Source organism: Ranitomeya imitator, chromosome 6, assembly GCF_032444005.1.
Source record: "Ranitomeya imitator isolate aRanImi1 chromosome 6, aRanImi1.pri, whole genome shotgun sequence".
In the NCBI taxonomy this organism is placed as follows: Eukaryota; Metazoa; Chordata; class Amphibia; order Anura; family Dendrobatidae; genus Ranitomeya; species Ranitomeya imitator.
In genome coordinates, this window is record NC_091287.1 from 488912620 (window position 1) to 488940280 (window position 27661).

At 43.2% G+C, this 27661-nt stretch overlaps 1 protein-coding gene across 2 annotated transcripts in view; it reads right to left on the minus strand.

Moving 5' to 3' along the window:
* Positions 1-8657: 8657 nt before the first annotated feature.
* Positions 8658-27661, minus strand: part of NIPAL2 (NIPA like domain containing 2) — a 195916-nt gene continuing 176912 nt past the window's right edge. Inside the window, exon 11 of one of the 2 annotated variants that reach the window (XM_069731639.1) lies at positions 8658-8756. In XM_069731639.1, coding sequence (XP_069587740.1) covers positions 8731-8756 — 26 coding nt within the window. In that variant the 3' untranslated portion in view covers positions 8658-8730. Of the gene's footprint in view, positions 8757-9115; positions 12222-27661 lie in introns of those variants that run through there. The other variant, XM_069731637.1, reaches the window with a different exon arrangement.

The window sequence follows — 27661 nt, forward strand, 5'->3', positions numbered from 1 at the left end:
CTCGGTCAAAGGAGCACCAAAAGGAAACTCTGACACCAGAATGGGGTTTAAGCCACTAGGGCTACCTATCCAGTGCTCCTAAAGAATCCGCCTTTTACTGACTTTATTATGCTTCCTTGTGACATAGGGATTAGTTTAAGTATAGACATGGGGTAGCTGGGTGACCCAGTTACATAGTAATCCGTTTCAATTGTGCTGGTTCTGGAACCTAGAAAACTCACTGGCTGAGAGTTCTACTGAAGCACATGTAAAAAATGTATTTGTCCCACTTCTCTCATTAATTGGTGCTATGATATTTACATTGGCAAGGACAAAGGAACCTTGTTTTTTTTCCATGTGCTTCTACTTGTACTTTCAGTTAAAAGCCATAAAACTCCTCAGTGAACGTTGCTGGCACGCTGGTCTCACATTACAGCTGTTTTGGTCTCACATTACAGCTGTCTAGTAGGGGGAGGAAGGTGAAATCGCACACAGGCACATGCAGGCAGAGGAAACTGCAGCTGAGAGCTCTGTATGTGTAACTGAAATAATAAGAAATTCTTCCTATTTCCTGACCCCAGGTGTCACTCCAGGAAAGTTCCCAGACCTACAGCACCTGACCCACAGGTTCAAGCAGGAAAGCGGAGCAGAGAGGAGAAGACAGAAGCGTAGTCAGATAGTCCGAGGACACAACACGGATTCACAAAACAAAGCCGATGTCAGGCGTGGAAAGGTCTGACAGAACTGGCCAGGTCAGTAACAGGAAAAACGAGACAAAAACACTAGACTGAACATTGGAGACACACAGGAACAGGAACCAAAGTTCAGGCATGGAACAGCCTAATATATCACCTACTGGCAGGGGATAGGCTGGGGAATACAAACCATGCAGGACACAGCAGGGTTAAATTCATGCAAAATCTGGCGTGCCTCCCTATGGCCAGAAGGAAACAGCAGGAATATGCAGTGGAGTTGGAAGTGCTGCAAGAAGTAACAGCACAGTGGTCTTACATGGAAAGGAGCAGAGCAGCGAACGCAGTGAGTAGCACGGCCCTGGGGATGTGTGCAAATTACTGCCATGACAGTACCCCACTTACGCCACTCCCTTACTTGGCTAAACTAATGGAGAAGGCTTTCCAAGATTACAGAATCACAAGTGTGCTCTGCAGGCTCCCAGGATCTCTCCTCAGGACCAAAGCCCTTCCAGTCCTCCCCGAACCTTTTTAGAATCCAGGATTTCCCGAGGGACCCATAGAATCAGAGCACTGGCTTCAGTAGTGAGACTTGAAATGAGTTTGGGATCCGTTGATAAGCCTGGAGATGAAGACAGCAGGTTACTGGATAAAGTTGCCTGAGGAGCTTGTACGAGCTGAGGTACAGGTAAGGGGGGGTGCGACTTGTATGAAGGCACCATCAGACAATTTTTCCGGGAGGACAGGCAGACTTTATCAAAAGAGTGATACTGAGGCAGTGATCTGCTGTTCTTGTCCATATGAGTCTGATTCTGAGACACGGCCTTAAGGAGGGAGGCCTGTGCTTGTTGCCAGAACTGAAGGAAGTTGCCATAAGAGGAATATGTTGCTGGTACCCTGGAGGAAGCAGATATGGAAGAGGGCGCATGAGATTGCTGAGAGTATACAATGAAGAATGAAAGCGGTTGTTGTAGGAAAACTCCACCCAGGGGAGTAGTTCAACCTAGTCATCCTGATGGGCAGAGATAAAGTGGCAAAGGTATTTCTCGAGAATCTGACTAACCTGTTCCACTTGCCCATTGGTCTGTGAATGGTACGTAGAGGAAAAATCCAGCAGCTTGCGAAGAGCTCTCCAAAATTTTGAAGTGAACTGAACTTCACAGTCCGAGACTATGGGGGATCCGTTTCTGGCACACTGTGAACGTGCAGTCACAAAGTTCTGAACATCCTTAGCCAGAGAGGGCTACCAAAAGTCATGAGCAATGAGCTCAGTAGATTTGCCTAAACCCACATAGCCATGTCCCCAGGACAAAATTCTCCTCCTCCTGGCAGCAGGATTAAAGTTCTTAGCTGGAGGAATATCTTTAAGGAGGACAGAGGCTGTTTCATCAATCCTGGCCGAATTCATGATGCGCTGTGACTCCTTCATGGGAAAAAGTCACTTTGAAGGATCAAAACAGGGCATCTGCTTTGATATTCTTTTCCTCAGAACAGATGAGCAACTCAAAGTCAAAATGAGTGAAGAAGAGTGTACACCTGGCTTGACTAGAATTTAAACATTGGGTGGATTGTAGAAAGGTCAAATTCTTACGGTCCGTGTATGTTATTACTAGACAGCTGGTACCTTCTAGTAGATTTTGCCATTCCTCAAGCGCCATCTTAATGGCCAGAAGCTCACGATCTCCAATAGTATAGTTTTGCTCAGCTGGCGAAAACAGTTTAGAAAATAATTAACACAGAACTGACTTTCCTGAAGAAGTTCTTTGCAGTAGAACTGCCCCAGCACAGATAAAAGAGGCATCTACTACCTCCAAGAGAAACTGTTTGTTATAATCTGGGTGATGCAACACCAGCGCTGTCGTGAAGGCCTCTTACGAATGCTGGAAGGCCGACTCAGGCCAGATCCTGGCATTAGCCCCCTTATAAAACAAGAGGGGATTATAGGGAGAGAAATGGGAAGCGCAGACTTCTGAGTGTAGTAGTTAGTTTCCCATGGTGTGTACTCAGTGTGAATCCACTCACCTTTTTGGTGTCTTGATATACTGTGTATAGATCCAATCCATAAATCACTCCATTCCTCTTTCCACTCAGTTTGCTGCAAAAGATCTGGGAACTGATGAGCGCACTGAACAGTGCTTTCATAGGCGATAACACTTTGTGAATGTTTTTCCCAGCAATATGCGCTCCTGAAGGATGATGATGGAACTCGATATTCTGATTCAAGGATGATTTTTATTTCAAACTAAAATACAACCGGTTTCGACTTCTTAGAGTGATATATGTCATTACCTGTGCCTGTGGCCTGCAGTACGTGGGTCGGACCATTCAGTCCTTACGATCCCGTATGAATGGCCACAGACACAATACAAAAAATGGCTTTTTAAAACAGAGCTTGTCCCGGCATTTATGTTTGAAGCATAATAAAACATTCAATATTTCTGTAACCCCGTTGGAGCAAATACCTGTGAATTGTACTAATAGGGTACAAAAGTTAAACTGGAAAGAATCATATTGGATCTTCCGTCTGGGTACATTATACCCAGATGGATTAAATGATGTTATATAGAAGGTATATGATGTACAAAGCAAATAAATTGACAGGTACAAGATTGCATATTAGTTTTCTTAGTTTTGATATGAATGAAATTTCGAAAATTTGTATTTGGCATTTGGAAATAGTCCCAATATGAAAAATGGAAGTTTTTTTTTTGGTTATAATGTATATATTTGTAGGACTTTATATTTTAGCATGAAATCACACTTCAGTATGTTTAATAACATTTTAAAAGAAGAAATGTTATATATAGTATAATTATATTTATAGTGCTCTTAGAAAATAAAAAATCATTTTAGTGAAGAATTTGTGTAAAAAATTTTTTTTAGTGTGGACTTTTTTTAACACTTTTTTTCTTCCTTGTGTGGGGAAAAAAGAAAAGTATAAAATTTATTTTTTATATGAATTTTGTTAGCTTCCTCAGAGTGCAAATTCCTGCATATCTGAGTACCTGGGTGTGTCTGACGAATAGATCTGCTATAAAATGTGTTCAGATAGATCTGTCTATATGCATGACATTATACCTGAGGAATACTCTAAGAAGTCGAAACCGGTTGTATTTTAGTTAGAAATAAATTCATCCTTGAATCAGAATATCGAGTTCCATCATCATCCTTCAGGAGCTCATATTGCTGGGAAATACATTCACAAAGTGTTATTAGTCTCCTTCTTGGTCAAGATGGAGATAAGTGCCATGAGGGACGCGAAGTGTTCGGAATAAATTGTTTGTGGAAATTTACAAAACCAATGAACCACTGGAAGGCCCACATTCCTTGGGGACGAGGCCAGGAGAGAAAAGCAGTAACCTTTTTAGCATCCATTTTGAGATCCTGACTGGAAACCATATAGCCAAGGAAAGGCAAGGAGGGTTTTTCAAAGACACATTTGGAAAACTTGGGAAACAAATTATTTTCTCGAAGACGCTGCAGAACCTGACAGACATGCCTCCAATGGGTATGGGTATGTAATGTAGAGGAGATTCGGGAAGATGTCATTAAATTCCAGAAACATGGCAGGCCCATTGCACAGACCGTCTTTCATTCGTCGCCCTTAGAGATATGAATCAAGTTGTAACTGCATTGCAGATCAAATTTGGTGAAGATCATTGCTCCAAGGTTTCTATCAAATAGTAGTTCACAGGGACAAAGACAGGGAATACTTCTTTAAAGTGATTTTGTTAAGACCTCAATAATCAATACAGGGATGTAGGAAACCATCCTTCTTAGTCATGAAGAGGAAGCCGACACCATCAGAAGAAGAGGACTTACATATTAATCCATTGGCTAACCTCTCTTGGATGTACTCACACGTGGCCCAAGTCTCAGGTAGAGATAGAGGATACACCCAGGCCCAGGGCGCAGAGGTACCAGACTGAAGATCGATGGAAGTGTCGTAGGGTCTTGGAGGTAGCAAGACTGTCTTCTTCTCACAAAAGATGTCTGCAAAGGTGATCAGAGAAGAAAGGTTCAAAGGCACTGAAGGATGGGACTCGACAAAACAGAGTTGTTTGCACCATTTGGTACCCATTGACCAGTGGACCAGGCATCATCCCATGTAGGCGCAGCCATGAAAGACTCAGGAGAACAGAGGTCATTGATATAGGTAGTATGTAGAGCAAAATCTTTTTGGAATTCAGGATTCCAATATGCAACATGACTGGGAGGGTGATACATTAGATAAGTTCTGCCAAGAGTTGTCCATCCACAGTGGCAATAGAGAGAGGATATTCGAGCTGTTGTGTAGGTAGTGAAAGAACCAGATACTGATGGATGAAGTTGGCAGCAGAACTGGAGTCTGCATGGTCTGCTACCAAAAAAGAGACCAATCTCCCCAGACCAGTGTTACCTCAGTCACTAGATTTGGAGACGAGATGTTAACCCCCAGGGGGTGGAGGTGAACCTGTTGAGACTCAAGATACTTGTGGTGCATGCAGACTGTACTGTGGTGTCAGGGCAGGATGAGGGTTACTCTCAAGATGAGGAGTGGAAGAACAGAGAGGATGACGATAAGGTTGTAGATCCCACTTGAAGTTAACCCAGAGGCACGCAGCTGAGTAGCTCAGCAGAGGTGGTGGTGGAGGAAGACTAGGGGGTTAAGTTGTGGCTTGCCATACAAACATGGAGTGGTGCATCCACGACAAACACTGCATCCTCAGCCACAACTGTGGCCAGCATTCTGCTGTTTGTTAGGCAATCCCCACATGTATTCAAGCTGTCTAGCAGCCACAAATCATACAGCTGTGTCGACAAACTAAATCCCTGAGCATGCCGAAGTACTCGGAGATCACCCGAGCAACGAGTATATTCGCTCATCACTAGTTAGAAACTGTGCTGACTACTGGGTTGCCACTCTGCTAGATCCACGGTACAAGAGAAAATTTGGCCAGATGCCTCCCCACCTGGAAAGGGGCACACAAATGCTGGAGTATCGAAACACACTTGTAGACAATCTTAAGAGTGGTTTTCCCCAAGACAGAAGTGAGGCACACACTTCAGTGAGGTTATAGACTTCCAATCCCAGGACCGTCAATGTGTCACCACAAAAACATTAGCAGCAGTGTAAGTGGTATAAGCAATTTCTGTGAGTCATTTCACACATTTTTTTTTAGACCGACCAGCCCGTGCACCAGCAGAACAGAGTACAAGTCTGACACATTGTGAACGTCTGGACATGATGGTGCAGGAGTATCCAGAGATCAATATCAATGCCATCAGTGGGAATTTGGACCCTTTTGCATTTTGGTCTTCAAAAATGGAAGAGTGGCCGGAGCTCGCCTGTCACGTCTTGGAGGTTTTGTCATGCCCGGCAGCCAGCATTCTCTCAGGACGTGCCTTAATAGCTGCTGGTGGTGTCCTGATGGATAAGCACATCTGACTGTACCCTGAAAGTGTAGACTACCTAACTTTCATTAAAAGGAATAAGTCATGGATCTCCAATGACATTTGCACCCCAGGCGCGGACTGGGCAGACTAGGCAATGGTGTCACGTTTAGTGTCACGCATTGATCTTGCATTATTACGGTCTGTGACACCTTTGTCGTGGCTTCTGTGCCTGCTGTTGCTACTGCTGCTGATGTTACAAACTATTTTTTAAATTGTGGAGACTCCAAATTGGGTCTGGTGAGTTAACTGTAGTGAAAGGTGTATCAGAGGCCTATTATACGGTTTCTACTCTGTGGAAATTGATGCCACTTTAGTGGTATGTGACAATTTGTAGAAATGTGGAGACTACAAGTTGGGTCTCCCTCTGGTGGGATGACTGTAGTGGAAGATGGGTCTCCATGTGTGTTGTCTATAGCAGTAGGACTCTCAGACTGGCAGGCCTGCACTTACTTTCACTCAACTACCTGCGCAACTATCCTTACATTTTTCGACCAATAGTACTCTATGGAACTGATGTTTGTGCCATCTGAGTGTGGCTGGGGAAAAAAAATTGAGCTCTTGCATGAGGTATGAGGGCTGCCAGCATAGAAGGCTTACACCGCTCCCTTACCCACGTCTTAATTGAAACTTCAATGGCCCAGACCCCGATACCTTATGCATTGACCAAGGCTGACTGCTGCTGTGCCATTAGCAAATTTCTACTGTGGGTCAATTGATGCCACTTTTCATGGTGTTTGCCCCTTATTTCAGCTGTTTGGGAAGCTTTTTGTCACCCCTTAGGGTATGTGCACACGATGCGGAAAACCCTGCGGATCCACAGCGTTTCCGCAGCAGTGTCCCATGAGTTTACATTACAACGTAAACCTATGGGAAACAAAAAAACGCTGTGCACATGCTACGGAAAAAAATGCGTGGAAACGCAGCGGTTTACATTCCGCAGCATGTCACTTCTTTCTGCGGATTCCGCAGCGGTTTTACAGCTGCTCCTATAGAAAACCGCAGTGAAATCTGCAAAAAAAAAACGCGGAAAATCTGCGGTAAATCCGCGATAAATCTGCAGCAAAAATGCAGCGTTTTTGCCCTGCAGATTTATCAAATCCGCTGTGGAAAATTCCGCAGTGGACCATTATACGTGTGCACATAGCCTTAAGGTGGTTTGTGCATGTTTGGTTTTGCCTCCCATTGAATTTACTGGGGTTTGGGTACGTTCAACGAACTGTTTGACGAACATTGTGACGTTCGCCGAACCGAACCTTGAAAGGTTTGCTCATCTCTACTGACTATAGCAAACAGCTGTGGTTTGCCATGAGAAAAGTGTACTTTTTTCCCATACTTCCAACAAATCATATAAAACAGCAGACTGTATAACTTTTTGCTGACAGATAAGTTCACCCTATTTGACCAGGAATTTCATGGTCAATTACTACTACCCATCTGTGGTTCAATACACACTACAAATTGTTCGATTTAATATAAAAAATCTTTTCCTCAAATTGTTTTCTCTTGTGGGGATTGCAAGACATTTAACATCCCATAACCTTCCGTGAGTGTTTTAAGAGGCGTCCAGCTAATAGGTTTCCTCTGAATCAATATCTGTTTGATTTCCCAAAAGGTAATAGTGCAGTGTTGATGAATAAAAGAACAAACCACAAAATAAATTCTTCCGCTGCTTTGATAGATTGTATCCGCATACAGAGGAGAAGAAAAAGCAAGATTGTCCCAATGGACTAGATGAAAATCCAATTTGACAGGGTAGGATTACTCTAATACTTCAGAATTAGAGGAAAATCTCACAATAAAATTAAAAAAAGTTACTTGAAACAAGGCATGACAAGAGAAATCAGTCAGAAAGATGAATTATACTGACTTTTCAGAATACTATGCGGTGTCTGGCTTATTCCTACGGTCACGTATCAAGCTGGTACATTTCTATGGGCTTTGTTCTTTCGGGAACTACTCTTTGGCCATGGCTATGTAATTGCCAATATTACTGTGGCACAACAGGGGAGAGCTTTAAGCTGTCAGAACTGTGTGGGTATTATGTGGCTATAGTGTTGGGTACTGAGCACTGTTATGTAGGGGTGCCAATTACATTGCAAAATCTGAGGAGTACGAAAAATCAAGATTGTCTTGAGCTTTGGGTTATGGAAACCAGGTAACCACTTCAGCAAATGCTCCTTTCATTTCCAGAAGCATTTTTGGAGGGTTTTGGTTTTATTTTCTAATTCTTTTTGTGCAACCTTCTGATGATTGGACAATGCTTAGTTTGGACCTTCTCCATCAGTTGAGGTTTCAAAGAAGTAACATTCATTTTGTTTTCTCCCACCAGAAACTTTTTAACCTCTAAAGCAGAAGAAAAATGCTCAAGTGACTGAACATATGTCTAGAATTGAATGATGATTCTTTAAGGCTTTTTTTCTTTTTTGAGTATAGCAGACACTAAAAAAAAATGCTGTGAAGTAAATGGAAGCTTGTCACGGGGGTTCAGAAAAACAGCAAGACTTGACATAAGCTTTCGATTGCACTTGGCCAAAGGAGCATTGGAACAATTTTTCCTTGATGACCCCTTTCTTCTTGATCTAAGTTCATGTGTCCTCCATAGGAAGAAAAGAGTAAGGAGCTGCTAGACACCACCGATGGTCTTATGTCCTTTAAGAAGGAAAAGAACAAATTAATATTGAACAACCTGACCCTTAATTCCCCAACATCTGTCAAGAGAAAGTCAAGACACCATCATTCAAAAGTCGGGCATTGGTGGTGTGCTTGGCTAATAGTATATGTATGGCCAGACTATAATATGTATTTACAAATCAGTAAGTTTAGTCTTTGACTAGTGGTGAGAACCCAAATGCACAAATATGAAGTCAGTAAGTAGAGGTTTCCATTGGTTCATAGAAAAGGGTATTTTTTTGAAGGCCAGTTTAATATACCGCATAATATGTATATTATGTATATTAAAATAGAAAATGGCTTTTTGTTTAGTGAAAGAAACATTAAACACAAATTAATCAGATCTACCTCCAGTTTATTGCTCTCCAAACATACAGTGGCTCTGTGCATATTACATATTTACAACGTATGCAGATACATCAGAGATGATCGTTTCAGCACCTTTTTATAGACAGGAGAATAAAGCAACAAAATACACAACATCAACAAACAAAACGGAATTAGGGGTGAGAAACGAACAAGGAACGGATAATTCTGAAAGGTCCTTCACTTGGTTACATAGCAGCTTTTAACAAAAAATACTATATATGCAGAATTTCCAATACAATGAACCATAACTGATGTGAATATAGTGATTATATGGAGGAAATTACTGTCATATACCATCGCCCATCAAAACTTCCAGGCAACACAAACTTTGGTTTAGCATTCAGCACTGCATGGCTTCCTTCTAGTATTATCTCAGTTGGGTGTCTCCATTTTGAAGAAATGCCCGCCTGGCTGCCCTTCCTATACAGCGCTGATGGGGAGAGTGATCAACCAGTTATATATACCTGGACAGTCCATGGGAGACTTTTTTCCATGTTCTGTCAAAATGAAAATTGACACATCAGCAATTTTTTTGAGGAGCTAGAGAAGCTGTGGACATTTTACAGATTATTGCGATGGGAAATATTCCATGTAAAAATGGAGAAACCCTGAAGATAACCGGATCCAGTCAGCTTCAGGGTGGCACTATCAGGCTCTCAAGCATAGAGCAAGCGGCATGTGCACCTTACCCAGGTAACCTGCTGCTCAGATATGGCAGGGTGGCCGGTGACCTAAGTATCGAGCTGTAAACTATAGAATTAAAAATTCCTCAGATTTTGTGAACAAGAGTGGGATTTTAACCTAAGACAACCTCTTTAACACTTCGAATGGGTTTTAGCATGTCAATAGACTTACTGAGCTGAGGTCATTAAACAACCCCACAACCATGCACAAAGAATGATCGTTAGCATGATTGGCACTCCACGCGCACAGAACAGAACCACTTCTGTATTTTCCAACCACTTCCGGTTTTGGTTTATAAATACGAATTTTAAATACTGACCGAATACTGATCATGTGGACGTGGCCATAGATGGGATATGACTAAGTGTACAAACTGCCACCTGCTCTCAGGGACATTTACAACTATATATTCACTAACCCAGCCAACCAGAAAAATCAATGGGTTATTTAGATTTAGGAATATATATATATTTTTTTTCATGAAAGATTTTGCTGTATTACAGCCAAGACAATGCAAGTGAATGGGATAATTTTTTCTACTGTAGGTGAAATCCATTTAGGGTATGGGCACATCGCCTTTGAGGCACCAACACACTTTTCCTAGGAGAAGCCAATTCAGGTCTAAGATGGCGGTCTTTTTCCTGAAGCGGCTTTGCTGGTGGTTTTATCGTCTTTTTTTTCTATAGTTTATATTGTAACTAGAAAGCGGAAGCCGCCCAAATAATGAACATGATACTTTTAACCGCTTCACAGTTTCCAAACCCTGAAGGGGTTAAAAGATGTAACTAAGGACTCAACAAGTGCACAGCATTGTTGTGCATTATGTTCAGTTTTTTGGGGGGCGGTTTAGAGTTGCTTCTTCAGGTGGTTTCCAGTTGGACTCCTCCTGAAAAAGAAGTCATTTGCACATACCCTTAGAGTGGTCTTACACGCAGTACTTTTTGGGAAAAGTTTTTTAAGCCAGAAGTTGATTCAAGAGAAAATCTAAAAAAAGGACTTAAACTTCTGACCACAGGGCTCTCTTACACCCTGCACCCTCATGGATGTCCCAATGATTTGAAAAGTAAAGGACGGTCCATTTTAAAGGATTGCCGAGTGCTGCTCTTTCTGCTTCTATTAATGACCGTTTCGTTATACTTTTAAGCATTAGCATCACAATCTTTCCAACTGTTGCACAACCTCGAAAAAAGGGATAAGGCTATACAAGTGGTGTTGTCGTTGGCTGGTGCCTCAGTCCTCATCCTTGCAAGGACTTATACTTCTCCTTCCTGCTGGATCCACTTCTGGCTTTGGCTGCAAAACTGCAGTGGTTTTTTTCTCAAAACACTTAATTTGAAACCACCCTTAAAGTGCATCTCCAGATATGAATGCACTTACATCCCATGTAAAAAATTTTGGTGTGACAAAGTCAAGAGAGACGGCAGTCTAGTTGTGTAGAACAGTGTTCTCCAACTCCAGTCTTCGCGGCCCACCAACAGATCATGTTTTCCTTTGTATTGTACAGGTGATGGAATTATCTCCTCATGAAATACTAAGGAAGTCATAGAAACATGATCTGTTGGTTGGTATTGAGATGGAGAACACTGGTATAGACTTCTACTAGAAACCCTTCTTGTATATCTCCTTAGTAGAAGAAGTTTCCAGAATCACGAGTGCCTAGGGGACAGAGCTACCTGCACCTACTCTCCTTTGCAGAGGAGGTACATTTTTCCGTTGGGGCAATCCACACATACACTCTAGTCATGCAACAGTTCCAATCTCCGATGTAGTCCGGCATATAATCTACACCTTCATTAGCAACAGTCATGCGACTTTCATGCGATTTGTGTGCAACGTTGTAATATTAATTTTGGAGTCAAGTTAATGGGCTCGAAATTGGGAAAAACAAAACGTCAACTAACCAGCAAATTAAAGCAAAATTTGCACCTTACTGCCAACCCTCTCTTGAGGTATCTAGAAACATGAACACATGTCTTTTACAGAACTTCCACCTCCCTGAGATGTTGTGACAAAAAAAAAACAAAAACAAAAACAAGTATGGTAACTTGTTAGCGACTGCTAAGAGCTTATCATTAGCACATGAAGACCAGTCCAAACTCTTGAGATTGTGCAGCATTCGAGTTTCGAAACTGTAAAGACATCAAAGGTTCTAGAGAAAACTTAACAAGTTTTCTTGCATTAAACACATAAAAACCGAACACAAAATGATCTGAGACACAGACACGACGCAGCGCTGAAAATCTTAGGCAATAAATAAACGCTGCTACTCCGTGACCCCTTTTCTTTGACTTTCATCTTTCCGCTTTGGCTGCTGTGTAAGTAACTAATTAAGCAAAGTCCCATATGTAATGCTGTTTGATTTTGGCTGAATTTTGTCCACGGATTCCTTTCCTGCAGAGGGAAAAAAAAAATGAAATTAATAAAAAAAAAATCTTTCTATTCTATTTTCCCAATAGGACATTAGTGGTGTTACTTTGACAAGTTGTTCTCAGGAAATGTTAAGACGCCTTTTTAACCTACACACAAGACACCAGAGAACACAAACTGTTACCAGAAATAATCCAGTCACTTGTTGGGTGAAAAGTCTTAAAATGCTCAGAGGATTTAAGGTTGTGAAATAATGAATAAAAAGTGTTATATGGGGTTACCAGCGTTAATCCAGTGTGGGGAGGATTAGCTAGTTTGATTGGACAGATTCCCATGTTACCTGTAAAAGTAAGGGCTCATTCACATGTCAGTTTTTCATGTACAAGTGCTATCCGTTTATTTTTTCATGGATAGCACTCATACCGGTGATTATTTATGGGATGAGTTGTTCACGCAAAATCACGGAGAAGTGTCAAGTATTGATCCATGTGTCGAATCAAAATCGGCAATGCAAGTCTATGGGTCAATGAACAAAAATTTCACACAACACTTAAACTTATTTTTTCCTTCATCACGGAAACTGATGAAACTCTGATGAAAATCATTGACGAAACTCGGTTTTTCTCGTACATGAAAATTTTGAAGTGTGAATAAGCCCTAAGGCTTCATACACATGGGTATACTGAGCCTAAACACAACCTCAAATCTTAAAAATATTGGGCACACTATCTTCATAGGCCTTTAATTTCACATAGGGGCATACCGAGGGTTTCACATCAAATTACAGGAAGGAAATTGTGGCTTGCCCCATTGGATGCCACAGTTTGGAGGAACTCTTCTCTAGAATACTATGTCATACTGTGCTGTATGATAGACACCATGTGGCGGCAAATGAGTTTATTTTGCCCTTTTAGGATATATTCCCGCGATGAGTATTTGGAGAGTTTTTGATGTTGCAGATTTTCTCCACCTATTATGTAAATTATTTTACGTTTATATTCCAGAAGCGGTCACGGACTGCTCCTGGCACTTTAACCACTGAAACACTGTGATCAAACAAGATCGCAGCTTTCCGGTGGCATAGGGAAGCATCGCGCAGGGAGGGGGATCCCTGCATGCTTCCCTGAGACCCTCAGAACAATGCGATGTGATTATGTTGTTTTGAGGGTCTCCTCCTTGCAGGCCCCCAGATCAGAGATGGCCGCGGGGTCCTTCCGGGTCCTGCAGGGAGGTGGTTTCTCAGTGCCTACTGAGAGCAGGCACCGGCAAGCCTCCTTCAATGCCTGTCAGATCGCTGATCTGACACAGTGCCGTGCAAAGGGACTGATCAGCGATCTGACTTTATATAGTGATGTCCCACCCTGGGACAATGTAAAAAAGTAAAAAAAAGATATATTATACTGTGTAAAAATATTTTTTTTAAGAATTCCTAAATAAAGAAAAATAAATATTGTTCCAATAAATACATTTCTTTATGTAAATAAAAAAACAAACAATAAAAGTACACATATTTAGAATAGCCGCGTCTGTAACAACCCGACCTATAACTGTCCCACTATTTAACCCCTTCAGTGAACACCGTTAAAAAATAAAAAGGCAAAAAAACAACGCTTTATTATCATACCGCCGAACAAAAAGTGGAATGACACGCGATCAAAAAGACGGATATAAATAACCATGGTACCGCTGAAAACGTCATCTTGTCCTGCAAAAATGAGCCACCATAGAGCATCATCAGCGAAAAAAAAGTTATAGCTCTCAGAATAAAGCGATGCAAAAACAATTATTTTTTTATACAAAATACTCTTTATTGTATAAAATCGACAAAACATAAAAAAATGATATAAATGAGGTATCGATGTAATTGTACTGACCTGAAGAATAAAACTGCCTTATTTTTCCACAAACAGAACGGTATAAACGCCCCACCCAAAAGAAATTCATGAATTGCTGATTTGTTCATTCTGCCTCACAAAACTTGTAATAAAAAGCGATCAAAAAATGTCATGTGCCCGAAAATGGTACTAATAAAAATGTCAACTCATCCCGCAAAAAACAAGACCTCACATTATGGAAAAATTATAGCTCTCAAAATGTGGTGATGCAAAAACAATTTTTTGCAATAAAAGCAGTCTTTTAGCGTGTGACAGCTGCCAAACATTAAAACCCAATATAAAAACCCGCTATAAACAGTAAATCAAACCCCCCTTTATCACGTCCTTAGTTAGGGAAAAAAAAAAATACAAAAATGTATTTATTTCCATTTTCCTATTAGGGTTGGGGCTAAAGTTAAGGTTTGGAATAGGGTTGGGATTAGGGTTAGGGGTGTGTCAGAGTTAGGTTTGTGGTTAGGGTTATGGTTAGGGCTAAGATTAGGGTTATGGTTGGAGTTAAAATTGGGGGGCTTCCACTGTTTAGGCACATCAGGGGCTCTCCAAACGTCACATGGCGTCTGATCTCAATTTCAGTCAATTTTGCATTGAAAAAGTCAAAACGGTGCTCCTTCCCTTCTGAGCTCTGCTGTGCACCCAAACAGTGATTTACCCCACATATAGGGTATCATCGTACTCGGGACAAAAAGGACAACAACTTTTGGGGTTCACTTTCTCCTGTTACCCTTGTGAAAATAAAAAATTGGGGGCGAGAAGATAATTTTTGTGAAAAAAATATGATTTTTTATTTTTACAGCTCTACGTTATAAACTTCTGTGAACACTTGGGTGTTCAAAATGCTCACCACACATCTAGATAAGTTCCTTAGGGGTTCTAGTTTCCAAAATGGTGTCACTTGTGGGGTGTTTCCACTGTTTAGGTACATCAGGGGCTCTCCAAACGCCACATGGCGCCCGATCTGAATTCCAGCCAATTTTAGTTTGAAAAAGTCAAACAGCGCTCCTTCCCTTCCAAGCTCTGCCATGCGCCCAAACAGTGGTTCCCCTTCACATATGGGGTGCCAGTGTACTTTTGGGGTCGGGGACAACTTTTGGGTCCAATTTCTCCTGTTACCCTTGGGAAAATAAAAAAAAAAATTGGATACTTGGATCTGAAGTACATTTTATGTAAAAAAAAGTTAAATGTTAATTTTTTTTAAACATTCCAAAAATTCCTGTGAAGCACCTGAAGAGTTAATAAACTTCTTGAATGTGGTTTTGAGCACCTTGAGGGGTACAATTTTTAGAATGGTGTCACTTTTGGGTATTTTCTATCATATAGACCCCTCAAAGTAACTTCAAATGTGAGGTGGTCCCTAAAAAAATGGTGTTGTAAAAAGGAAAAAAAAATCGCTGGTCAACTTTTAACCCTTCTAACATAGTAACATAGTAACAGTTAGTAAGGCCGAAAAAAGACATTTGTCCATCCAGTTCAGCCTATATTCCATCATAATAAATCCCCAGATTTACCTCCTTCTACAGAACCTAATAATTGTATGATACAATATTGTTCTGCTCCAGGAAGACATCCAGGCCTCTCTTGAACCCTTCGACTGAGTTCGCCATCACCACCTCCTCAGGCAAGCAATTCCAGATTCTCACTGCCCTAACAGTAAAGAATCCTCTTCTATGTTGGTGGAAAAACCTTCTCTCCTCCAGACGCAAAGAATGCCCCCTTGTGCCCGTCACCTTCCTTGGTATAAATAAATCCTCAGCGAGATATTTGTATTGTCCCCTTATATACTTATACATGGTTATTAGATCGCCCCTCAGTCGTCTTTTTTCTAGACTAAATAATCCTAATTTCGCTAATCTATCTAGGTATTGTAGTTCTCCCATCCCCTTTATTAATTTTGTTGCCCTCCTTTGTACTCTCTCTAGTTCCATTATATCCTTCCTGACACCGGTGCCCAAAACTGGACACAGTACTCCATGTGCGGTCTAACTAGGGATTTGTACAGAGGCAGTATAATGCTCTCATCATGTGTATCCAGACCTCTTTTAATGCACCCCATGATCCTGTTTGCCTTGGCAACTGCTGCCTGGCACTGGCTGCTCCAGGTAAGTTTATCATTAACTAGGATCCCCAAGTCCTTCTCCCTGTCAGATTTACCCTTCTCCCTGTCAGATTTACAGATTTTCTAACTCCCTAACAAAAAAATGTTGTTTCCAAAATTGTGCTGATGTAAAGTGGACATGTGGGAAATGTTACTTAAGCATTTTGTGTGACATCTCTCTGTGATTTAAGGGCATGAAAATGCAAAGTTGGAAAATTGCTAAATTTTCAAAATTTTCACCAAATTTCCGTTTTTGTCACAGATAAATGCAAGTCATATCAAAGAAATTTGACCACTAACATGAAGTAAAATATGTCACGAGAAAATGTCAGAATCATCAGGATCCGATGAAGCGAGCGATTCAGAGTTATAACCTCATAAAAGGACAGTGGTCAGAATTGTAAAAATTGGCCCGGTCATTAACATGCAAACCACCCTTGGGGGTAAAGGGGTTAAAAGGAGCTTTCGTGTTTCACTCAACTCCTCACAGTACTTGTTTTCAGCACTGACGGCGTTCAAGTCAATCGATGGGGTTGTGTGTCCCTCAACGGCTCATAACGTCAACTCGAGTAAAGCCGCCGAGCTCAGTGATTGGCTGCAGCACTGTCGACATGATATCAGCGCTGCAGACAATAGCATATGGGGAGCTGCAGCAGAGACTCAGCTTTAGAGCCGGGGAATTTAAACACAGCACTTAAAAAAATAATTAAAAAAACCTTTCTGGGGAAGATTGTTTTTCCGAAACTGGAAAACCTGTTTACACTGCTGTTTTGATGTTTAGTTGAAAAATGTTTTTCCTTCCATGTAGAAAACCTACTTTGTCGCCAAGACACTGCCATTGTTTCTGGTACATTCATCTGAAGTTCACAGAACTGCATTTTTGGTCTGAGTACTGAAACAACTGACAACACTAGGACCAATATTATTCAATTGGGATGTTCAGACGAACGTTTCTTTTTTTTCTTTCACACGAATCAAATCTGCACGTGAATTAAAAAAAAAAAAATCACAGGATCCACTAATGTCTTCCATGTCTTGGATGAGGCCTATTCACGTCTATGGGTGAGAAAATGCAAACTTGGATCCCCTACGGATCAACTATATAGCATGAGATTTTTATGGATGCATTGCAATTTTTAACCAACTTTATATGGTCTTGTAAATTGTATTAGTTGCTTATGTATAAAAATGAATGTGTAAGGGTGACAATTGACATTAAAGTCATCCGTTTTTTTCTGGATGATACTCTGATTACTTTTTTATATGCTCGTCCTAGCTTGGCTAAAGGAAGAGCTGTAATTAAAGTTGAGTGAATATGTTCGGAATCGGTCGCCGAATCCGAATTTGCCATATTCGTGCCATATTGGTGGTGAATTTATGTTTGACGATTGTTGCCCAACATATTTGCTCTTTACTTCTCCCATTGACTCCAATGGCGTTCGGCGAATATTGCAAACACAATATTTGCCGGTGATCGTAATCAAATATTGAAAAAAATCGCTCAACTCTAGCTGTAATAACAAATATTACCCAGGGACATAAGAAACCCTTTAAGTAAAATGACACTTCGGGAATTCCAAGATTTAGGTCCCGAATAATCTTTACTTTTGCGCCTCTTTTTGGAGTTACAAATGTGATTTTTCAGTTTTTCGTTTTGCAACGTGGCCATGGTTTTCATTATCCGGCTATTTTGCCTAATTTCAGACTTTTTAAAATGTTGCAAAATGTTTCCACAATTATTCTCCAATTCCACAGCGCAGTACAAAATATTTCTAGGTTGTTTTTTTTTTTGAGCTGATGAACACTAACGTGAGACATTTTAAAGCTTATTAAGGGGTAAAGCGACTTTTCACTACCAGAAAAGTGCAATAGAGCAAAAAGAATCTTTGCGTTTGCACCAAATTCCTCAAACATCATGTTCCACTGTGATGAATTTAATGCAAAATGAAAGAGAAGACAGAAAAAAAATAACTTAAAACCCCAACAAATGAGGAATTGGGGAGATGATGTTCTGTAGTGAACATTTAAAGGAGTATTCTTGTCATCAGGAGCGCAGCGCTTTCGCCTCCCAACCTCCTGTTGGCTAGGGGTGTGGTGCGCTCCTGAAGATTGACAGGTCATGCCAGTAACATGGCGGAACCACAAACCTAATCTGCCCGATCTGTGAAAGTCAGGTAAAGGCAGAATTTCCTCCGCAGCATTGCAGTAGTGTGTGGGTGAAGCGGAATCCTGTGATCCAACCAGGAAGCACGCGCACCTTGCCTAGGAGACCGGCCACTCGGGTTAATTAGTTGAGACCACCTCTTTAAACCTAGAATCGACGTGCCAAAAAAACCCCCAAATCTGAAAATTCTTAAGTCTATATTTTTGGTGACAAAAATGTCAGTGTGCTATTTCTTAATGGACACACTTGTGTGTTTAAGAATATTTTCTTGGACTTTCGCGGCCCATACTCCGCTCATCCTGCGTCCGGCACCATTCACTGTTGCTCACAAGACTGGATGAGATAATCCGTCACCTATGGGACCTATTCTGACTCAGGACTAATTGGGATTCCTATAGTATGCCGCATTCAAGAGGAACGCTCCCATTCCCTGCCTGCGGAAATCTCTAAATGTGGAAAATATGAGAGTCCACATTTGGGAAGTTCAAACATCTGTCAACGTGGAAATCATCACAACATACTTGTGGAGTGCTGTGGAGCAATATGTCGGAACATGCAACGATCAAAATCTACATCTCTAGCCTTTTTTTAACAAGATCGATACTTGCCAGCCATCTGGACAATTATCACTTCAGCACTGATCTTTGATACAAACCATGGCCTCCTGAATGTAATATTTTTCCTGCTGAAGCAGCAGTTTATGCCCCAGAGCTGATGTCCTGACTGGGACAAGAAGTTTATTGCTCTTGACAGATAATTGAATTTTGTAACAAAACCTGCATCGTTATTTATACATTTTTATTTTTTGGCTTCTTATTTTAATCCTCGTTTGTGTCCTCCAGACTCACCCCGTCCCATCTGTGGTTTCTTATGTGAGCAATTCTTCATACACCTTGGGGGGCTAGTCATTTAAACTTCTGTGATTTCTTTTTATTTCAACGTAGGCAAATGTCAGGCAGAAAATAATTATAAACCATTAATACAAAATTAGTAAGATGTCCTTATTAAAAGAGGCTATTAATAGTAAATCTGTCACCAGATTTTTGCTAGTCCATCAGCATCATTTAGGGACAGAGACCCTGATTCCAGCAATGTATCACTTCCCGGGCTGCTTGCTGTTGTTTTGACCCAATCAATGTATTTGCTGCTGCAGATCTACTGATTACATAGGCAGAAAGCTGCCAATGAATGATGGGGTCAGGGTTATACAGAGTTCATGAATATGCAGGACTAGAGGTCAACAGGTTTACTAGTCTTCTAGTGACTGAAACAACACTGATTTTATCAAAACTACAACAAGCAGCGCAGCGAGTGATACATCAGGAATCAAGGTCTCTGCCCCTACATCAGGGGTGTCAAACTGCATTCCTCGAGGGCTGCAAACAGGTCATGTTTTCAGGATTTCCTTGTAGTGCACAGGTGATAATTTAATCACCAACTCATTATTTGTGTAGGTGATTATCACCTGTGCAGTACAAGGAGATCCTGAAAGCATGACCTGTTTGCAGCCCTCGAGGAATGCAGTTTGACACCCCTGCCCTACATCATGCTGTGCTCAAATTAGGTGGCAAAAACATGGGGACAGATTCCCTTAAATAAGAGATCCTATTAGTTCCAGTATTAGTATCGTACCCAAGAGTAAGGCTTTGAAAGCCGAAATGCGTAGGTAGTTATGCTACTGGAGGAGCTGCCATTGTTTTTAATTACCTAATAAACCATGGATTTTACTAATCACATGCCTGCTACCTCGCTGGAATTTCCTTTTCTCTCATCTTATTAGTATATTCTTTTGCAGAACAACTACATTCAAGCTTAAAAAGGAAACCTGTTGGGGGCGTGGCCTAACTGCCGATGGAGTAGGTCGCACAGAGCGGGAGCTCCGCAGCCAGGAACCCTAAAGCGGCCCATATCTACCTCCTCAGCGTCCCCGTTCACCTCCGCGATATCGGTACTGGCTCCCGCTGCGGTGGTGAGTGTATGGGGAAATCTAAAGCGGGTGCCCGTGATCCCTCCAGGAGAATTCCTGATTTCTTTGCGGCCCCCCCACAGCCACCGCCGAAATCCAAGATGGCGCCGTCCTCCCCCAGGCCTTCCCGCTCTTCGCAACGCAACGCTCAAGCGTCGCAATCAAGTGGTGCTGCGGTGCATTCAGGCGGAGCAGCGTTGCATTCAGGCGGAGCGGCGTCGAATTCAGGCGCTGCGGCATCGGACTCAGCTGACGGTCCGGTAACTGCTGCTCTCCTCAAGGACCTACTTGGAGACCTCAGAACCTCCATTCAAGAGGATATGCGCTCTATGCTGGCTGAACTAAGAGGGGAAGTGGTGGAGTTGGGTAATCGCACGGACCGCCTGGAACGCAAGATGGCGGAGCTGGTCTCTTCCCATAACGAGCTCTGGGACGCTCATGAGACCCTGCAAACCCTGGCCACTAAAACCCACTCTAAAGCCCTGGACCTGGAAGATAGGTCCAGGAGAAACAACGTCAAACTCAGAGGCATTGAGGAATCTGTCCTTGCAGGAGATTTGAAACTATTTTTGCAGGATTTTATAGCTGCAGCTCTCCCTCAGTTTGCTCCAAAGGATATCATAATTGACCGTGTGCACAGGATCCCTAAACCGTCTGGCCTGGGTCCCTCCGTCCCAAGAGACGTACTGGCACGCATACACTTCTACGAAATGAAGGAAGATTTTCTCCAGGCTCTAAGGAAGAATCCAACCCTCCCTGAAAGATTTGCACACATCTCTGTTTTCCCAGATCTCTCTCCGGGTACTCTGGCCCTTCGGAGGGCCTTTGCCCCCTATACTACTATCCTCAGAGAGAAAGGCATTCAGTACCGCTGGGGGTTTCCTACTAAGCTCCTCATCCGCAAAGATGGATCGATCACCACCTGCCTGATGCCGTCTCACGCAGCTTCCGCTCTCTCCAAATGGGGACTCTCAACTCCTGACTCTCCGGTTTCTGTGAACCTGTCTAGGCCTGGAGGTGGCGGAGGCTCCAGGGCCCGCATTACACCGGACTGGGAGGTGGCCTGAGCCCACTGCATCTATGGTTCCTGGCCATTTTCCCGCACGGATTTATTTTGTTTTCTCTTTTCTCGTTTTTAAGCTGCGCTGGTCCCTCTTTCGAGTGCATCCGCAGCATTTGCTTGCCCCATAGGTGAACTGTTTTCGGATTCTCACCTTTTGGACTCAGGGTTTCCCTGAATGGACCTTGGTCCACTGGTTTACTTGTTATTTGTCGTATGTCTTGTTTGTGTCCCCCCTTCTCTTTCTTCCCTCCCTCCAGTTTTCCCACATGTATGCTCTAGGTTATTGGCCACATGTCTTATGCTCTCATACACAGGTTATCGGTGTCCAGATGACTGCAAAACTGTTTATATGACATCATTATGAGTATCTCGTTGTATTCAATTAATGTTAATGGTCTCAACTCTCCGGGCAAGAGGTCTGTTGTGTGGCGTCAGTTGAGCAAATCCCGCCATGATATTTTGTGTCTTCAGGAAACACACTTGCTGGAATGTGATAATCCCAGAATGCATTCAGGTTTATACCCACACCAATTTTTTGCTAATGGCCCGTCAAAAAAGGCGGGAGTAGCCATTTTCTTTAGCAGGGCCAACTCCTTCCAGCTGGTTCGCTCTATTGCGGATCCGCTGGGTAGGTTTATTGTGGTTCTCTGCCTTATTAACAACGCACCTTACACCATTGCCTCGATCTATGCCCCTAATGTAGGGCAGCTCAAGCTTCTGGAGGGGATTTTGAAAAATTCTACACGACATCCAACATGGTCATAAACTGATTGCTGGTGATTTCAATGCTCCAATGTTTAGGGATTTGGACTGCTCTGCCTCTTCCCTGTCAAGATGCAAAGCAGGTCCTCTGACATTCTTTCAACCTACATGATATCTGGAGATATCTGCATTGCGGCGAGAGAGACTACACGTTCTTGTCTCCCAGGCACGGCTCCTACAGCAGGATTGATTTTGTGCTGGTGAAGGACGTGGCTCTTCCTCATTGCATCTCAGCAGATATAGGAAGTATTACCTGGTCGGATCATGCCCCGGTGTCCCTTACTCTAAAAGATCCCTTGGCCATCAGGCCTCCCGCACACTGGCGTCTCAACGCCCATCTCCTTACTGACCAATCTAACTCCCAGGGTATTGAGGAGGCCTTGCGGGAATTTTTCGCTTCCAACAATACCCCTGACATACGTGACGACACCCTTTGGTTTGCCCCCAAGGCGGTAATCAGGGGTTGCCTCATCAAGATGGCGGCAACGGCCAAAAGAAAGTATAATGCAGCTCTCCAATCTGCCCTGGATGAATTAACCCATCTCGAGACGGCTCACAAACTATCCCCTACTCCAGCGCTTTTCTCTGATCTCTCTACAGCCCGCATGCATGTCCGCAACCTGCTCCTCCATAAAGCTGAGAAGACTCTGAGGAAAACTAGAGCTAAATTTTATGCAATGGGGGACCGAGCGGGCGCTGTTCTGGCTAGACGTGTTAGGAGGAGAGAGGCTCAATCCAAGATCCCATTCTTGCTCAGGACTGACGGCTCCCAGGTGTGCAACCCTATTCATATTGCTGAGGAATTTGCATCTTATTACTCCTCTCTCTATGACCTCGGGTCTGACCCAGGGATTCCCCAGCCTTCGCGGGAGTCAATTTTGGCATTCTTGGAGAAGGCTAACCTCCCCTCGGTCACTCAGGAGCAGCTCTCTTTCCTAAACTCCCCCATTGTCGAGTCTGAACTCGCGCAGATTGTCAGAGAAGCCAATAAGGGTTCCTCCTCTGGGCCAGATGGCTTTTCTTTTCTTTACTATGCCCAGTTCTTCTCTGTCCTCTCCCCTTATCTTTTGCGCCTTTTTAATAATTGGTTGTCGACAGGCAGTATTAGAGCTGAGGGGTTGGAGGCCTCCATAGCGACTCTCCCCAAGCAAGGGAAACCCCCAACATCTCCGGGGAACTTCCGCCCGATAGCACTCAAACTGCGACGTGAAGATTTACGCAAAAATCTGGGCCAACAGATTGTTCTCGGTGCTCCCTGGCCTCATTCACCCGGACCAGGTTGGGTTTGTTCCGGGCAGACAGACCAGGGATGGCACCGGGCGCCTGATAGATCTTTTGGATGTGGTGGAGAGGGGTGGCCTCCCCAGTGTATTTCTGTCGCTAGATGCCGAAAAAGCGTTCGACAGGGTGCACTGGGGATATATTGAACTCATACTGGAAAAGTTTGGGCTTATTGGGCAAATTGGTAGAGCGGTTATGGCATTGTATTCCAACCCCTGTGCGTCGGTTCGATCGGCGGGTTTTGGGTCTCGAACATTTCCCATTCGGAATGGTAAGCGTCAGGGCTACCCCCTCTCCCCTATCATCTTTGCTCTGGTCATGGAGCGCTTGGCTGCAATGGTCAGGCAAAGTGCGGACATAAAGGGAATTGTGGTGGGGGGAACTGAACATAAAATTGGTCTCTATGCCAATGATGTGGTATTAACCTGCACCTCACCTTTAACCTCGTTGAACGCGATTACCTCCATTTTAACGGAGTTCTCGGCGGTCTCATACTACAAACTTAATTTGACCAAATCCACAATCTTTCCCCTTTCCCTCCCGGTTCCCCTCCAGATCCAAATTCAATCACAATACGCGTTTATTTGGGCTCCCCTGGGCTTCACGTACCTAGGTATTAAGATAACGAGGTTAGATAATATAGTTCGCGCTAATTGTGAGGAAACCCTTGCGGAGGTCAGGAAGGTCATAGATCATTTATCGAATGCGTCGCTCTCATGGATGGCCCGTATACAAACTGCTAAAATGCTATTCCTACCTAAAATTATGTATCTCTTCCGTTGCCTCCCCCTCTCTATCCCCGCAAAGTTTATTTCAGCTTTTCAATCGCTTATAGATCGGTTTATTTGGAACAAGAAGCCACACAGGGTCAGGCGTCGGATTATGTCCCTACCGTACTCTATGGGTGGGCTGGGCGCTCCTGCGGTACAGTCTTACTATAGGGCGGCGATCCTTGAGCCCCTTAAAATATGGTGGGAGGGGAACTCATGCTTGCCCTGGTTCCTTATTGAGTCCCACTTTGCCCCCCAGAACTCGCTTAAACTACTCCTAGAACTTCAGCTGCTTCGGGTCCCTCTTGTGGGCCCTTGTCTCCGCTCTATCAGGAATGCTGCTAAACTCTGGGCGCTGCTTAGCCCCTCCCATTTGGGGTTCATGTATGATTATGTCTCTTTGCGGGCTTTGGAGTATGCTATCGGGCACATTTCTCTTTCCTCCTGGAGAAGTCGTGGGGTGCTCCGGGTGGCGGACCTATTTGGCTCAGATGGTCTTCTGTCATTTGAGGACCTCTCAGGGAGATTCCCCCTAAACATCACTGACTTTTTCCAATATCTTCAGCTCCGTAGCTTTCTCAGATCACGTCGGTCGTTCGGAGCGTCCCCGCCTTTAACAGAGGACCCGGCTCATAGGTTCTTCAGACCAGCCACTATATTGCCCCATGGCATATCCATTATCTACAAGGCCCTCATATCCTATGGTTCCACTGACAAATTTCAATTTATGACTTCCTGGGAGTCTTCGCTGGGCTTTGAGGCCTCCCTGGAGGATTGGCAGTTTGCAATGATACATCCCTCTAAATTCTCCTCATGTATTAGTCACTTGGAGCAGGTGAAAAAGATACAACTACATTGGTACATTACCCCCGTCCGCTTGGCGAGGTTTTCCCCGTCCTCCTCCCCTCTCTGTTGGAAGGGGTGTGGCGCCTTGGGGTCCTCATCCCATGTTTGGTGGTCGTGCCCGCGGATTCAGGCTTTCTGGCGTGAGGTGGAGGCACTGATTACCGACCTGACTCGTCTCCCCCTGGCGCTGAGTGGGCAACTTGCTGTCCTGGGCATTTCCCTCATCGATCTTCCCTCCCCTCTCCGGCCTATTGTCTCTAATGTCCTAGTTGCTGCCAGACAATGCATTGCGAAACATTGGAAGTCCTCGGATCTCCCTTCCAGAGCCAAACTGATCGCCAAGATCGACTTACACTTTTGTTATGAGGTTATTATGGCTCAGGGTTTGTCGAGGAGAACTAGGGTCCTCTCATGGTGGGACCCCTGGGTGTCCTCCGTACACATCTCCCAGTCTGCTCTTACCCTCATTTAAATCGTATATTTCATCAATCTCCTTTTTTTTTTTTGCTGTACTTGACACTGTAACTGTGTATTTTGTATTGATTATGCTGTGGTCCTCATGCTTTTTGTACTGGATTTGTCCCCCCATCCCCCTTCCCTCTCCGATTGCCCTCCCCTCCCTTCCTTCCCCTCCTCTTCCCGAAGTTCACTGATGTATGGTTAATATGCAATTTCTCAATAAAAACTTATTGGTTAAAAAAAAAAAAAAAGGAAACCTGTTTACCTGCAGATATGGGGTTAATCTGCATGGTAATAGCAATCCAAGCTTGCCTGGCTGCTGCACTGAAAGCCCAGCTGCTGGGAAGAAATTAACTTTATTCCTCCCAGCAGCCTCCGACTTTCAGTCACCTCTCATGTACACAGTGAGCGGTGCCTGTAACCACGTCCCCGACACTGACTGACAGCTGACTCCGCAGCACATCGCTACAGAGCTAGCTGTCGTGGTTACAGCGCCACTCACTATGTACTGAGCAGTCACGAATGCCGCGCCTGCATGACTGAAAGCCAGAGGCTGCCGGGAGGAATAAAGTTAATTTTCTCCCAGCAGCCGGACTTTCACCTCAGTGAATGGGCAGCTTTGGAATGTTATTAACCTGCAGATTAACCCCATATCTGCAGGTTAATAGTGTTTTGGGATGTGACAGGTTGACTTTAATATATTAAAGGTAACGTCCACATGGGTCAGATATACGGAGTTTCACAGTGGATGTTTTTTGTCAAAACCTCACTTCAAATCATGTGGATTTGGTTGGAGAAATTGTCCAGATTTACAGGAGATTTCACTCTTTGCATTGCAAGTGGTAAAATCTATGGTGAAAATCTGTATTTTTAATCCACAGCGCAGATCCATTTTGTTTTGCATACAAAACCCAAAACCTCGTGCACAATGCTAGTATTGATTTTCCATTTTAAAATCCACAGCATATCTGACCAATGTGCACACACCCCAATGTGGACAACTACTCCTAAAAATGGTAACTGCTGGTAGTCACGGACCACGTGGATCTATTAGTTGAAATTAGCAAAAATGTATTTATTTATTTTTTTAAAGGGGCAGATTAGTCGGCAGCTATGGAATCACGTTCATTGGTTAGGCTTGTGGGGTTTTTTACCTTCCTTCTGACAGCTTTCACTCCCTGGTGCAGGAAGCCCAACCCTTGCGCCAATGACAGGCTAAGCAAATGAGGAGACAGATTCAACTTTCCAGTGATCATAAATTAGTTTACAAGATTTCAGAAGAAGATTGATAAAGAGTCAGAGAAGCTCACTGATGGATTCAAAGTTAACTCATTCTGCAATGTCTTTTGATACTTAGAAGCCAAACATCCTATATATTTGATAACACCCTATTGCACTTAATTCGCTACATCGCTGCTTTATGAAATAATGGTGCCTTACCTGATGGTATTTTATAAAAAAAAAAAAACTATACAGGAATGTGAACTCATCCGATTTCTGCATTGTTACTGGTCATCAATCATGACGTGCTTTCTGTGATTTTAACCCCTTAAACTCCAAGCCATTTTCCGTTTTTGTTTTTTCATCACCTTCTTCCAAAAGTCATAACTTTTTATTTATTTTTTTTTTCCCTCCCCATAGCCATCTGAGTAGGGATGGGCGAACCCGAACTGTAAAGTTCAGGACCGTACCGAACACAGTGTTTGGTCACATGATCCCGAACACTGGTTTGCTTGAAAAACCCGTGTTACAGTTCGGGCTGTAAAAAAAAAAGCAGAAAATGAATAATAAACATTATAATTATACATACCTGTCCAGCGATGCATCCTACCATCCCGCTGTCTCCCGGCCGCAACTGCTTCCGGGGCCGCACCCCATCAGTGAAAGCTGTCAGAAGGAAGGTAAAAACCCACAAGCCTAACCAATTAATGTGATTCCATGTTTATTATTCATTTTCTGCTTTTTTTTTTTTACAGCCCGAATCGGACCTGAACTTTAACACTGTGACTGATGACATGAACTTGCGTTCGAGTTCGGGGTTCGGACGTAAGTTTGTGCCACCTCCGGCCCCGAACTTGAAATTTACAAAAAACTCGGGCAAACCCGCCGATCCCGAACATTGGGGGGTTCGCCCATCACTACCTATGAAGGCTTGTTTTTTGCAGG